The 13645-nt window shown below is 56.4% G+C and overlaps 1 protein-coding gene across 2 annotated transcripts in view; it reads left to right on the forward strand.

Moving 5' to 3' along the window:
• Positions 1 to 9946, forward strand: part of HDLBP (high density lipoprotein binding protein) — a gene marked incomplete at both ends in the record, with an annotated part of 34975 nt that extends 25029 nt beyond the window's left edge. For both annotated transcript variants that reach the window (XM_080689991.1, XM_080689990.1), the window contains 11 exons: positions 1612 to 1833; positions 1918 to 2136; positions 2837 to 2975; positions 4981 to 5126; positions 5545 to 5649; positions 5874 to 6008; positions 6992 to 7135; positions 8864 to 9049; positions 9385 to 9501; positions 9621 to 9746; positions 9860 to 9946. In XM_080689991.1, the coding sequence (XP_080546117.1) occupies positions 1612 to 1833; positions 1918 to 2136; positions 2837 to 2975; positions 4981 to 5126; positions 5545 to 5649; positions 5874 to 6008; positions 6992 to 7135; positions 8864 to 9049; positions 9385 to 9501; positions 9621 to 9746; positions 9860 to 9946 (1626 nt within the window). The remainder of the gene's footprint in view (positions 1 to 1611; positions 1834 to 1917; positions 2137 to 2836; positions 2976 to 4980; positions 5127 to 5544; positions 5650 to 5873; positions 6009 to 6991; positions 7136 to 8863; positions 9050 to 9384; positions 9502 to 9620; positions 9747 to 9859) is intronic.
• Positions 9947 to 13645: the final 3699 nt, after the last annotated feature.

Below are 13645 nucleotides of genomic sequence, written 5' to 3' on the forward strand. Positions count from 1 at the left end.
GGAAACAGGGTCTCTTAAGCCAGAGCGATCCTCCTGTCTCCGCCTCCCAAGCGCGGGGATTACAAGCGTGCGCCACCATGCCCAGCCTGGTGCTTTGTAGTTTTTTGTTTGTTTGTTTTTGTTTTTTTTTTGTTGTTGTTGTTTTTGTTGTTGTTTGTTTTGTTTTTTGTGGGTCTAGGGATGGAACCCAGGGGCATTCAACCTCCGAGCTACACCCCCTGCCCTATTTTTTATTCTTTATTTTGAAACCGGGTCTCACTGAGTTGCAAAGGGCCTCCCTAAGTAGCTGAGGCTGTCCGTGAACTCGCACGATCCTCCGGTCTCAGCCTCCCGAATGCTGGGATTACAAGCGTGCGCCACCACACCCAGCTTGCTTTGTACTTTTTAGCACACAGGTCTTAGATCTGTGTTGTTTAGTTTATATCTTTTTTTTTTTTTTAATACTGTAAATGGTACTTTTTCCCAATTTCATGAGATCACTGAATACTTGTTCTCGTGGCTTCTGTGTATTTTACATGTAAACATCACACTGTCTGAGTAGGCAGCTGTGCTTCTCCCTGACCCTTACACCTCGTGTTCCTCTCTGTTCCAAGTTTGTGAGAGTTTTTTTGTGTGTGGTGGGGGGTGGCTATTGGTTTTGTGTTTTTTGTTTTTAATGTGGTACTAGGAATTGAACTCAGGGACATTCTACCTCCAAGGTACAACTCCATCCCTGTTCTATTTTTATTTGGAAATAGGATCTCACCAGGTTAATGAGAGTCCTACTACTTGCTGAGACTGTCCTCAAACCTGCGATCTTCCTGTCTCAGCCTCCTAGGTACTAGGATTGCAAGCATGCACCACCATACCCAGCTTATTTTTTATTTTGAAACAAGGTCTCCCTAAGTTGCAGAGGTCCTCATGAGGTTGCTGAGGCTGGTCATGAAACCTGTGATCCTCCTGTCTCAGCCTCCCAAGCACTGGAATTAGAAGTGTGCACTGCCATGCCCACTTGGCTGTTGGATTTTGTCAGGTACTTTTTCTATACCTGACATCCTCTTTTTTTTTTAAAGATTGTATTATATTGATGCTTTGTTTATAAATGTTTAGTCAACTCTGCGTTTCTGGATTAAACCCCTCTTGGTTTTGATGTTTCCTTTTACCATATTTTTGGACTGGATTTGCAGAGGGCTTGTTTCTTTTGGAGCTGGGAGTTGCTGCTTTGCCTGGGCCTGCCTGGGGAGTACTCCCACATGTTGGGGAGGCTGTAGCAGGACTCCTGTGGTGGTGGTGTCCTGCTGTGCCACGTGCATCCTGCTCTCCTGGAGCATGCCCTCTTCCAGCACCTTACACTGCGTGCTGTGGCACCCAGCAGATCAAGAGTCATTGTTGATAGCGGCAAGGCTCTAGGGTTTTAGGTCGGTGTGCCTCACTGTCTCAGCATCTTCTGAGAGTTTTGGAGAAGCGCCAAATGCAGACTGTCTGGGTATTTACGTCTGCTGAGGTGAGACGCAGTTGGCCGTGTTTAGGGGACACTGTGAAGTAAGTGTAAGGAGCCACCACACCGCTGTCCTCCAGCAGCTCCTGTCCATCTAGGCTAGGACTAACAGCGCACGGGGTTGGTTTCTGCAGCAAACCAAGAGTTTCACTGTTGACATCCGAGCCAAGCCAGAATACCACAAATTCCTCATTGGCAAAGGGGGTGGCAAAATCCGCAAGGTGCGTGACAGCACCGGAGCCCGCATCATCTTCCCCGCGGCGGAGGATAAAGACCAAGACCTGATCACCATCATAGGAAAGGAGGACGCCGTCCGGGAGGCACAGAAGGAGCTGGAGGCACTGATCCAGAGCCTGGTAAGGAGCGAGGCTTCGGCTGTCTGCTGTTGGGCAGTCTGTGGGTGGCATATCTTCCATTTCTTCCTTCTCACAATGCCACAGGATAATGTAGTTGAAGACTACATGCTGGTGGACCCCAAGCACCACCGCCATTTTGTCATCCGAAGAGGCCAGGTCCTGCGGGAGATCGCGGAAGAGTACGGTGGGGTAATGGTCAGCTTCCCACGCTCTGGCACACAGAGCGATAAAGTCACCCTCAAGGGCGCCAAGGACTGTGTGGAGGCAGCCAAGAAGCGCATCCAGGAAATCATCGAAGACCTGGTGAGTGCCGGGGCTGGGCGGGCCTTGTCCCTGGCAGCTGGCCCCTTCAGAGGCAAGCAGGCGTGAGCAGTGCTCTGCCTTCCTTTGCCTCTGTCGTCAGTCGGTGAGAGTGCCGCCTTGAGATGCCACGGGGGTGTGTGTGCACGTGTGTGCTGCCGGGGGTCAAAGCCAGGCCGCGGGTGTGTGTGCGCGTGTGTGCTGCCGGGGATCAAAGCCAGGCGTGTCCGAGGCAAGCGCTATACTATTGAGCTGCATCCCAGCCCCATATCTTTTTTAATGAAAATGTGGTCTCCGTCAGGGACCGGTTTTTTTCTCTGAAGGGAAGAACATAGGTCAGGGTGAATCAGCAGCCGTGCGATGACATCTCGGCTTTTATAAAGCTGCCTTTCAGTGCTTCCCCGGTGGCCTGGTGCCCTCTGCCAGCTGGCTGGCATGAGGCCCTCCAGGCAGTGCTGGCAGGGCAGCACTTCTTCCTCCCTTGGGGATATGACATGTCCAGCTGGGCGACAGCAAGCATGCGGCTATGTTTTGCCGTAGTCGATGTTTCTGTCTCTGGGGGAGCCTGCCCACTTAGCCACCCCCTTTACCCAATTGCTGGAAGCTGAGGCTTGCCTCAGAAGAGGGGAGCGCAGGTGGCGGGGCCAGGAGTGCTGACCTGAGGAGTTTGACCTCTGCTCTTTGTCTTTGTGTGGTCCCTCAGGAAGCGCAGGTGACGGTGGAATGCGCTATACCTCAGAAGTTCCATCGCTCTGTCATGGGCCCCAAAGGTTCCAGAATCCAGCAGATTACTCGGGATTACAACGTTCAGATTAAGTTCCCAGACAGAGAGGAGAACCCAGGTGGGTCCCGTCAGCCCTGTGCCCATCCTGTCGTTGGGCCATTCCTGCTCAGGGGCAGCCTCAAGAGCCAGCTCACATAGCCCTCTGGGCTCTTTCCTGCCCCTTGTTCTGAGCCTGGCATGGTGCTCAGGCGTCATCTGGATTCCGGGGCTTGGGGGCCGCTGCTGGCCTCTGAAGGTGACCCGGGGCAGGATTCACAGGGTACTCAGGCCCAAGGAGAGCAAGGAATCTTCAGTGTCTTAACTCCAAGGGTTCAGTTTCAGTGTGATGAGCTCTGTTCACCTCGGAGCAGAGCATTCTCCCCTGCACACTACTGTAGGGCTTGTCCCCTGCAAGGTTGGCTTCCGTAGCCTTTGGCCAGCTGGCTGGAGCCCAGTGCCCGGGTGGCTGGCAGCCCTTCTGAAGGTTCTCTTCACTCAGGGTACCCTTCCTCTCATCTGGTCCTACATACGGACCTGCAAGTAGGAAGATAGACAGGAGGTTAGAAGAGCCAGTGTGGTCGGTGGGGAAGGTGTGCTGTGTCCAGGAGACGAGCGCGTGCGCGCCTCCCTACAGATGGGTCCCGGCCAATCCGTGGTCCATTAACCTCTCGCTGGCTTGCCTTCTGGAGCTGCGGCACACAGCCCTTCCGCCCCTTGGTTCTCCCTAGGATGCAGGCCTTTGAGAGCACACTGACCTCGTCTGTTTCACACTGGAACTTTTATTTCTGGTTTCACACTTAGAGACAGAGCTGCATACAGAAGTGCAGAGTTAGATCTGTGTGCCCCCGTCCCAGGCACAGGTTTCCCAGCCTCTCCCCTTTGTGCACATTGTTGTTTTTTCTGAACCTTTTTTGTGGGGGGGGGGGCACAGGCATTTGACCTCCAAGCTATACCCCCTGCCCAATTTTTTTTTATCTTTGTGTGTGTGTGTGTGTGAGTCTGGAGATGGAACCCAGGAGCATTCAACCTCCGAGGTACACCCCCTGCCCTATTTTTAATTCTTTATTTTGAAACTGGGTCTCACGGAGTTGCAGAGGGCCTCACTTAATAGCTGAGGCTGTCCACGAACCGCGATCCTCCCGTCTCAGCCTTCCAAATGCTGGGATTACAAGTGTGCGCCACCACGCCCAGCCTTTTCTGAACCATTTTTGTGTCTGAACCTATGATGCACCTGTGTCAGCCTCGCAAATAGTACAATTACAGGCATACACCACCACTCCGGCATCAGGTGTTGTTTTTAGAAGGGACTTTGCCCGTAGTAGGCGTTTCCTCAGGAGGGGGCTGTTTCCTTAGGTGACATGGTATCCTGGTCAGGATCAGGTCTTGGGCTGGTGTGCATCTCAGTGGTGGGTGCTTGCCTGATGGGGTGTGAGCCCCAGGCAGAGTAGATGTACTGGAGCACAGTGCCGCCTCCTGGTAGCCCAGGATGCTCGGGCAGCGAGTCAGCTCCACCCCTCCTCGTCATTTCTCATGGCTTGACACTGGCTGGGCATTTCTTTTGTGTGCATGGTCTTCCTGAGCGGCCCATGAGGGCCTCCGGCTGGCCTTGGGCCCTGCGGCCATGCCCCTTTGCTCTTCGGCTTTCCTTCACTCTCTGGCAGAGGCGCTGGCCCTGGCTCACCATGGCCTCTCCCCGACTGTCCTTCCCAGACTTCTCAACCTCCCCCCACCACCACCGCGCTGTGTGTCAGGCGCCTTCACACGCAGGGGGCGCCTCCCATGCCTGTCAGGCACTTGTGTACCTCGTTCATGCCTATCGGCTCTGTCTTAAAGGTGAGGGACCTGGATACAGAGCTCACTGCCTCCTGCTGTGGCCCTCAGTGCCCACCAGGTCAGGGGCCCGAGGAGGCTTGCTGGCACTTGCCTGCTCAGGCCCGAGCTCCTGCAGGACAGCCGGGCTTTCTCTTCCCATTTTTCCCACTCGGTTCATAGTAGGTGCTTACAAGAAGTTTGGTTCTGAATGTAGAGGAAAGTGCAGGTGTGGCCAGGCAATGGCCGACTGGCCCTTTTGCCTTTCTCCCCAGTTCCTAGTGCAGAGCCAGCTGTCCAGGAAAATGGGGACGAGGCCGGGGAGGGCAGAGAGGCCGAGCCTGGCTCTCCCAGGAGGTGCGACATCATCATCATCTCTGGCCGGAAGGAGAAGTGTGAGGCCGCCAAGGAGGCCCTGGAGGTGTGTGTTTCTCTTCCCGGGAGGGTCCCATACCCTGCCCAGGTCCTGCTGTACAGGGCGCGGGTCCTGGTGGGAAGGGCCTGAGCGCAGATGGGCAAGCTGCTGTCCTCAGGCTTGCCAAAGCCCTAGCGCCTCAGGCTGTGCCAGGCGCCTGGCTCCTCTCCTGTGGCCTTCAGGACTGCTGTGGTCAGGGAGGCAGGCCTGGCCAAGAGGCCCATGTCCTCTGTCAGGATTGCCCTGCACTGGGCTCCTCATCCTATTCCCAATCTTCCTGGGTGAGTCCAGCTAGCCTATCAGTCAGGTCACATGACAGGAAGTTGCAGATGGTCCACCACTCTCCTCAGGGGTGTCCCCCAGAGCGTAGAGGGTTACTCTGCCCTCTACTCTCTTGATCTGACCTCCGCCATCTTCCCTACAGGCACTAGTTCCAGTCACCATTGAAGTAGAGGTGCCCTTTGACCTTCACCGTTATATCATTGGGCAGAAAGGAAGCGGGATCCGTAAGATGATGGACGAGTTTGAGGTAGCCCCTCCCTTCCTGGAGGCCTGTTTGGGGCGGGAGCTGTGCATTCACCTGCAGGAGTGCCCAGGGCCTCCTGGCTGCGGCCCCCAGGCTACCGCCACTTGCTCTGTGGTGAAGTACTGAGTGTCCTCCACGTCCTGCTCACACCCTGCATGGTGGGTGGGCTGCCCTCTGGGACCCCAGCCTGGCCCAGACATCATACTGGCTCCCTCTTGACAACACAGGTGAATATACACGTCCCCGCTCCTGAACTGCAGTCTGATATCATCGCCATCACGGGCCTTGTTGCAAATTTGGACCGAGCCAAGTCAGGGCTGCTGGAACGTGTGAAGGAGCTACAGGCTGAGCAGGAGGACCGGGTGAGCACAGCAGGCGCCCGCTGGGAGCAGAGGCCACACTCATATATGCCCGAGGGTCCTGGGCCCGGTGCTCGGCCCTGAGACCCTGCAGGCATGCCACTATGCAGGCAGGCCCAAGGCCTTACTGCAGGAGCTGAGAACAAGGAGCTCTTCTCTTATGATGGACAGGAGACAGAGTTGGACTAGTGTCCGTTTGCAGTTTTCTTCTGAGCAAACCATGGGAAACATTTTGATGCCTTCACCCTGTAGGAAAAGTTAGGGTTAGGGCCACAGCCCCAGCTCACGGTGACCACAGGCTAAGGCTTCCTCCTATGTGGTGGAGGTAAAGCCCCTGCTTGCCTGTGGCAGAGCTGCAGGTAATTCTAGGTGACAGGCTGGGGGGAGAGGTAGCCTCAGGCCTGACAGCAGACCGCTGGCCTGCGTACCTGGCTCTTCACCAAGGGTCCATCAGGTGAGGCGAGGACCTTGTAAGCCTGCTCCAGGTAAACCTGATGGGGCAAGGCTGTCAGCGGTCTGTCCCAGGATCCTCTTGGTCCCTCCTTGGCCTTTTCTGTGACTCTGCCCGAAAAGACTAGAAAATGTCTTCTTTGTTTATTACTAGGGCTGAACCCAAGGGCTTCTACCTCTCTACCTTGTTCTGTTCTGAAACACGGTCCTGCTAAGTTGTAGGAGTGCCGCAATCCTCCTGTCTCGGTCTCCCAGGTATTCCAGGTGTATGTCACCACAGCTGCCATTTGTTCACGTTGACTCCTCAGGTCCCAGTTCACAGGTCAGAGCGGCAGGACCAAGACCTCAGCAACTCGGGCGCCCACCCAGGGTGGTCAAGAGATTGAAGGCGCAGGCAGAGGTTGCCCGGCTCTCTGGGCCTCCGGTTCGAGATGTCTGGCATGATGTTTCTAAGGCCTAGGCTGGGTGCGTGTGTGTGTTCACAACTCGGCTGCAGACCTAGTGATCTGCCTCATCTGCATGTATTTCATTTGTAGGCTTTAAGGAGTTTTAAGCTGAGTGTCACCGTAGACCCCAAATACCATCCTAAAATTATTGGGAGAAAAGGGGCAGTGATTACCCAAATCCGTTTGGAGCACGATGTGAACATTCAGTTTCCTGATAAAGATGATGGGAACCAGGTAAGATGGCAACTAGCTGAGCTGCAGCAGCTGCAACCTTTGGGGATGGTTGGCCCTTGCTGACTTTGTCTGGCCTGGGGCCAGTGGCAGGCAGGCCTCTGAGGAGCTGCTCAGCTTGGGTCTAGGCATGTCTTAGCACTTGCCTTGGGGAGCTTTCCTCGACACCATGTCTTCTCTGGGGCCTTTCCCTTCTGCCCCAACAGGCCTTCCTTCCTGTAGCTCATTCACCTGGACTGCGTTTGCGGTCGGTGCCTCTGCCACCCATAGTCCTTGCCTTGTGGTCCCTGGGAAGCGCACGGGGCCTCCTGCCTCACTCGGGGAAGTGGAAGGCCGCCCTCGTGGCTCTGCACACACGCTCATCCCTCCTCAGGCAGGCCTCTGCTGGCGCCTCCTCCTTGTGCACCATGGAGCTGCCAGCCCGGCGGTCCAGCTGCTGGCCAGCGGTCCTGCCCAGCCTTCCGTGCTCCTCCCCCTCCCCCCGCTGACCTGAGTCTTCCAGCCATACTTTGTTCCAAGAGTCTGTGGTCTCCCTCCCCTGGCACCATGTTCGTAATGCCTTTCCTCCGCTTATCTTTGCATTTCTATTAACAATCCAGTGTTTTGACTGTTTTGTATCATTTTCATGAGCCAGGGAGGATCAAGCAGGCATCTTTCTTCATGTGTACCTTTATTTATTTATTTATTTATTTATTTAGTACTGAAGGTTGAGCTCAGGACCCTTTCCTGAGCCCTTTTTTTATTTTTATTGGGTTTTTTTTGGGGGGGACTAAAGATGAAACACAGGGATGTATAGTTTTTCCTCTGAGCTGTATACCCCAGCCCTTTTTTATTCTTTATTTTGAGAGTCTAAGTTGCGGAGGGCCTCACTAAGTCCCTGGGGCTGTCCTGAGGCCTCACTAAGTTGCTGGGGCTGTCAGTGAACCACTATCCTCAGGTCTCAGTCTCCCAAATGCTGGGGTTACAAGTGTGGGCCACCATGCCTGCTTTCAATTTTACTTTTGAAACAGTGTAGCTAAATTGCTACAGCTGGCCTCAAACTGGCTATCCTGTGCTCAGCATCCCAGGCCTGGCCTGTGCTTGGCTCCTCCTTTGAGACCTATGCTTCCTGATGCTTGGGATGCTTCCTCATCCCCTGGGCCTCTTACTTGCGTCCAGGCTGGGCTCTGCTTTTCGGTGCCCTCTCAGGCATTTCCTCTTGTAGTCTGCGTCCCCTCCACCATGAAAATGAGGTCACAGGTGTTTTGTCTCCATGCTTCCTTCTGTGTGCTCTGTTCATGCCAGTCCCAGTGCTGGTGGTTGTGGGTGGGACACTGGAGGCCTGATCCCACGGTCTCAGGGTATGAAGGGCTCTCTGGCTGGTGGCCTGGGGACTTCACCCTTGTCCTGCTCCAGTCCCCTATCCTATACCCGCTGTCCTGGAATCCAAACCACCTGCCAGTGCTGCCTATACCCTGGGGGCAGGTGTCCTTCCTAATCGCAAAATGGCGGCCTGTGGTGGTATTCGGGAAGGGACAGGTAGGTCCGTGTGGACTTGTTCGCCTGTCATTTCACGTTGGCCACCTGATGTGTCTGCGCCTTCTTTTCTGAACTGATATGCACTTCCCCCGCAGTGCAGCCTGATGCACTCAGCCCTCAAGGTGTCCAGAGCCCCTTGGTCAGCATGAGGAATCTCATCAAGACTGCCCCTCTTGGCTGACTGCATTCTCTTTTTTTTTTTTTTTTTTTAAGCCCCAGGACCAAATTACCATCACAGGGTATGAGAAGAACACGGAAGCTGCCCGGGATGCTATCCTAAAAATTGTGGGTGAACTTGAGCAGATGGTTTCTGAGGATGTCCCACTGGACCACCGTGTTCATGCCCGCATTATTGGTGCCCGTGGCAAAGCCATTCGCAAAATTATGGATGAATTCAAGGTGAGTCCCAGAGCCAGCTAGAAGCGCGGGGAGGATCGTGCTGGCCGGCGGCTGAGGCTGGCAGGCCCGCTGTGCTCCTTGCCCGTGCGCTGGGGCGTCGTGCAGGAGCCCGCACACGCTGCACACTCGGTCTCCAGCAGCTGGGTGCTCATCATGGTCCTCACTGGCCCTCCTTGCTGTGGTAGGGTCACTTACCAGAGGCAGCCACCCGCTACCAGATCCCTAAATTTTCTCTAACCCAAGGAAGCGCTTTGCTAAAAGTGGACATGGAACGGTGGCCCTGTTCCAAGTCTCCGCCTTGCCCCTCCTTCGTTGACACTGTGTGCTCCTTCCAGGTGGACATCCGCTTCCCACAGAGTGGGGCCCCAGACCCCAACTGTGTTACTGTGACGGGGCTCCCTGAGAACGTGGAAGAAGCCATCGACCACATCCTCAACCTTGAGGAGGAATACGTGAGTCTGGGGTGGGCAGGGCCTGGGCCAGGCCAGTGCAGGGGGTGGGTGGGCCGCCCCGGGCAGCTCCTGGAGCACGCCGAGGCTGCCCGCTGACGTCACCCATCCCCTGCCCGCAGCTGGCCGACGTGGTCGACAGCGAAGCGCTGCAGGTTTACATGAAGCCCCCTGCGCACGAGGAGTCCAAGGCGCCGTCCAAAGGCTTTGTGGTGCGGGACGCGCCCTGGACCGCCAGCAGCGAGAAGGTCAGCGGGCGTCCCTCCAGGGCCCTGGCACCGGGAGGGTGTGGTGGCTGCTGCAGGAGCTGCTTGAGTGTGGAGGGCGGCCCCGCACTGAAGCTCTGTCCTCCCTCCCACAGGCTCCTGACATGAGCAGCTCTGAGGAGTTTCCCAGCTTTGGGGCTCAGGTGGCCCCCAAGACCCTCCCCTGGGGCCCCAAGCGATAATGATCGAGAAGGAGAAACTTTCCCAGCCTGCTGGCCCGAGCCCAGCCACACGATGGCTCGTCTCAATCTGACCGGGCGGCGGGAACCTCATAAATTGTTGACGCTCTCCCCTTCCCCGAGGTCTCGCAGTGAAGCCTGGCGGGCTGGTCCTGTGCGGCCGCCTCTCCAGGCCCGGCCGCCACCGGCAGGCTCAGGATCCCCCCCTGGCGCCATGCTCCGGGACGGGCACCCACTGTTCTAAACACTAAGCCGAGGTGACGGAGTGTTCACAGCACAGACTCCAGCTCCCTGGTCCACCCAGCATGTAGCCAGCACTCTGCCCTTCGTTACCAGAGCTCCACAGGCTAGGGGTCAGCTTCCTGTGTCATGACCTCAGGAAATAAATTTCCTTGACTTTATAAAAGCCAAAACGTTTGCCCTCTTCCTTTCCCACCTCCTCCTGCCCGCTGCCTGCCATCCAGGGCCGCCTTCAGCTGCCACAGCTGCTTAGCACAGGGCCAGGATGGGAGGCCCACCCCACCCGCCTTGGCCCTGCGTCTGGTGCGGGAAGCCTGGGGTGAGGGCATGGATGTGCCACCTGGGTCCCTGGTGGTCATCACCGTGGTCTGAGTGGCCTGAGGCTCGCAGGGATGGTGTCAGGAGAGCTGGAGACCGTGTCCTTGCTGGGCAGCCTGTGCCGGCCTGCAGCTCAGCTCCTCCATAAGCCGCACCCATGTCTGCCACCCCAGGCCCCTAGTGTCCATTTGCCTTCTTTCTACCTCAGCCAGTGATAGTAAGTCTTGTGTGTAGGTTAGGTCCGCCCTCAAGGCTCTCTTGATCTAGACGTGTCTGATGGTCTTGGGCTTGCTGCACAGTGGGGACGGGGTCCCTGCATGGAGCTCAGGCTGACTCTGGGGGACCGGTTCATAGCAGAGCACTCACCCCCACCTGCCGCTCCCAGGCCTGACCTTGACAGCCTTTGTCAGGTACTCTCCTGCTGCTTGTAAGCCCCTGACGTGTCCCAGGTTGTTGGCCTTGAGGGGCAGGCTCAGGCTCGTGGTTCTGGGGCAGAGAGAGGTGCCGCTTAGCCTGGACAGGGAAGTGAAGCAGAGGAGGCGCCAAGGGGCCAATGCTGAGCCGCCCGAGGAGGGAAGACTGCCCTTCCTTGGCTGTGTGGCAGGGGAGGCCGGCCTTGGCGTTGTGAGGTGCCCGGAGTGGTGGTCCCGAATGGCGTCCCTGTCACCTGGGGCCCAAGGATGGGCCTTCGTCCACAGGTGGCCTGTGCCGCTGGCATGCTGACCAGCCCTTGCTCATCTCTGGCCTTCCCTGAAGATGGCCACCCACGGGCCTCCCAGCTAACTCAGGCTCCGCCACCTTCAGACTCAAACTCCCAGGTGGACCCCGGCCTCACTGCACTTCCCACCAGGAACGATAGGCTAGGATTCGAGGGGGCACCACTTCTGTTCGTGAGGACTGTGGTCCCGCTGGCTGCCGGGCTGGGGGCTGTGAGGGGAGACGCAGGGCTTCTTGCCTCCTCAGGGAGCTGGGTGGGGAGGACAGGCACCCTTCCATCTGCAACAACTGGGGACTTTGTCCCGTGGACAGTTGGCTCTCCGCACCTCCCAGCTCCCTCGGTACCTACCCATCCTGCCCTCTCTTCCATCCTTTCTTCCGCATCCAGCCTGTCCCCTCCCAAGAGGTGAATTTTTTATTCTCACAGTGGGAGTTTGCACATTTCCGTTTGTTGCTGAATGCTTTAGATGCAATCCCTCCTCAGCTGTTCAGGGTCTCACTTTCTCCCTCTTTACTTGGTAACGAAGACTATGGAGTGACTGTACCAGCCGTCTCCCTGCCGCCTGAGCTGCTGAAGGGCCTGGCAGGGGTGGGCCCTCCTGTTGAATGTCTTCCTATCCTGTGTTTCCATAGCTACATCCATTCCTTGGCCTTAACTTTGGAATTTGGAGATTATATGCAAACATGTATAAAGGCTCATGAATATGGATAACACTGGAATTTTATAAATTCTAAAATAAAACCCAGAACCAGATGTGATGTGCTGGGATTCCTTCTGTCATGTGTGGATTCTTGTTCCTGTGGCTCGTGGTGACTACATCCGTGGTGGCCCTCGTCTCCTGTATGACCCAGTGCCAGTCAGCCCCGTCACCACCCCTCAGCCAGTGTCCGTCACCCAGGGTCTTGCCCGTCCCAGTCCAGCCCCCACCGGTCAGCACCTGCCCTGCCACAGCCAGTGTAGAGCTTAACACCAACACCAGGCGCCGCACCTGCGGCCGGGGGTCAAGTCGTTGCGTGCTGTGTAGGTGAGGGCCTAGTTTGGAGAGATTTTCTAAGGAGGAAGCTTGGCGGTGTGCCTCAAGGCCTTTTAGAAGCACCAAATCCCTCTGGACACTTTGGTTCCAGTTCTGGGACCATACTCCACAAAAATCAACAAAGATAGCCGGGTGTGGAGGTACATACTTGTAATTCCAGTACTTGGGAGGCTGAGACAAGAGGGTCACAGGCTCATGGCCAACCTCAGCTTCTTAGGCCTTCTTCATTTCAAAATGAAGAATAAAAAACAGAGCTGGGGGTATAGTTTGGAGGTTGAATGCCCCTGGTTCAACTGCCAGTATCAAAAAAAAAAAAGACCACAGCCAGGTGTGATGACACCCGCCCAGGTCTGAGGCCAGCCTCAGCAACTTACCCCCTGTTTCTAAATATGTTTAAGGACGTTCATCTATAATGGCAGAGGAAGAGAAAAACATAGCCCAATACTAAATGGGCAGCTGAATTAGGAGCCAGTAGCACCCCAGCTGACCCAGTTAAGGAAGGGGAACACAGGAGGAATTGTGTGTAAACACAAAACCCTGCTGGGATGAGGGCCACCAGGAGTGCACGGTCTTCCATGTGTCTGCCTCATTCACCCTAGACCAGCTGGCACAGCCTCCTGGCCTCCCGGGCAGGAAGAGGGAGGGCTGTCCCCACTCCACCCCCACAGGCAGAGGAGGGCCTCAGGGCTGAGGCCCCACGGGCAACCACTGGACTGGTAGAAGAGTCTTGTGTAGGGTCTGCCGTGGCCTCCAGGGTGCAGCAAGCAGGTCAGATCCAGCAGGGCCCTTGCTGAGACCTCCAGGGGAAGGGCCACGGGAAACTCTGAAATCCAGGCTTGCGGACCCAGACTGATCTTAGAGCCTGTCTCCAGTAGGATACACTGTTAGACCGCACACAGGCTACAGCTGCTCACCCTTCCTGCGCAGAGTGGAGGAAGAGGGGAGGACAGGCCCATGCATGGCCCTGAGGAGCTGAGGGCACTTACCTTGATCTCCAGAAGGTCAAGGACACGGCCAATGGAGAATACCATGTGCTGGAAAGAGAAGGCGCCCCAAGCCGGCTCCGTGTGCAGGCCTGGGTTCCAGCGCCTGCTCCTCAGCTGGAAGAGGAGATGAAGCAGCGCGCAGGAGAGTATACTTCTGGAAGGGGCAGAGATCCCAGACATGGCTGATGGCCCTACAGAGCTCCCTGCAGCACGGCGGCCGCCCAGAGCCCAGGGACAGAGGCCTGCAGGGGCAGGAAGGCGGGGCTCACTGCCACACCACACCCCCAGGGGCTCGGGTTGGGCAGAGCAAGTTAGGGCATCATTCAAGGACTGAGGCCAGTGGGCTAGGAGTGACCTCAGATACGATGACAAAGGCCAGGCGGATAGCCAGGAGGTCTAGGAACAGT

This window comes from Muscardinus avellanarius (genome assembly GCF_963383645.1).
Source record: "Muscardinus avellanarius genome assembly, chromosome: 2".
In the NCBI taxonomy this organism is placed as follows: domain Eukaryota; kingdom Metazoa; phylum Chordata; class Mammalia; order Rodentia; family Gliridae; genus Muscardinus; species Muscardinus avellanarius.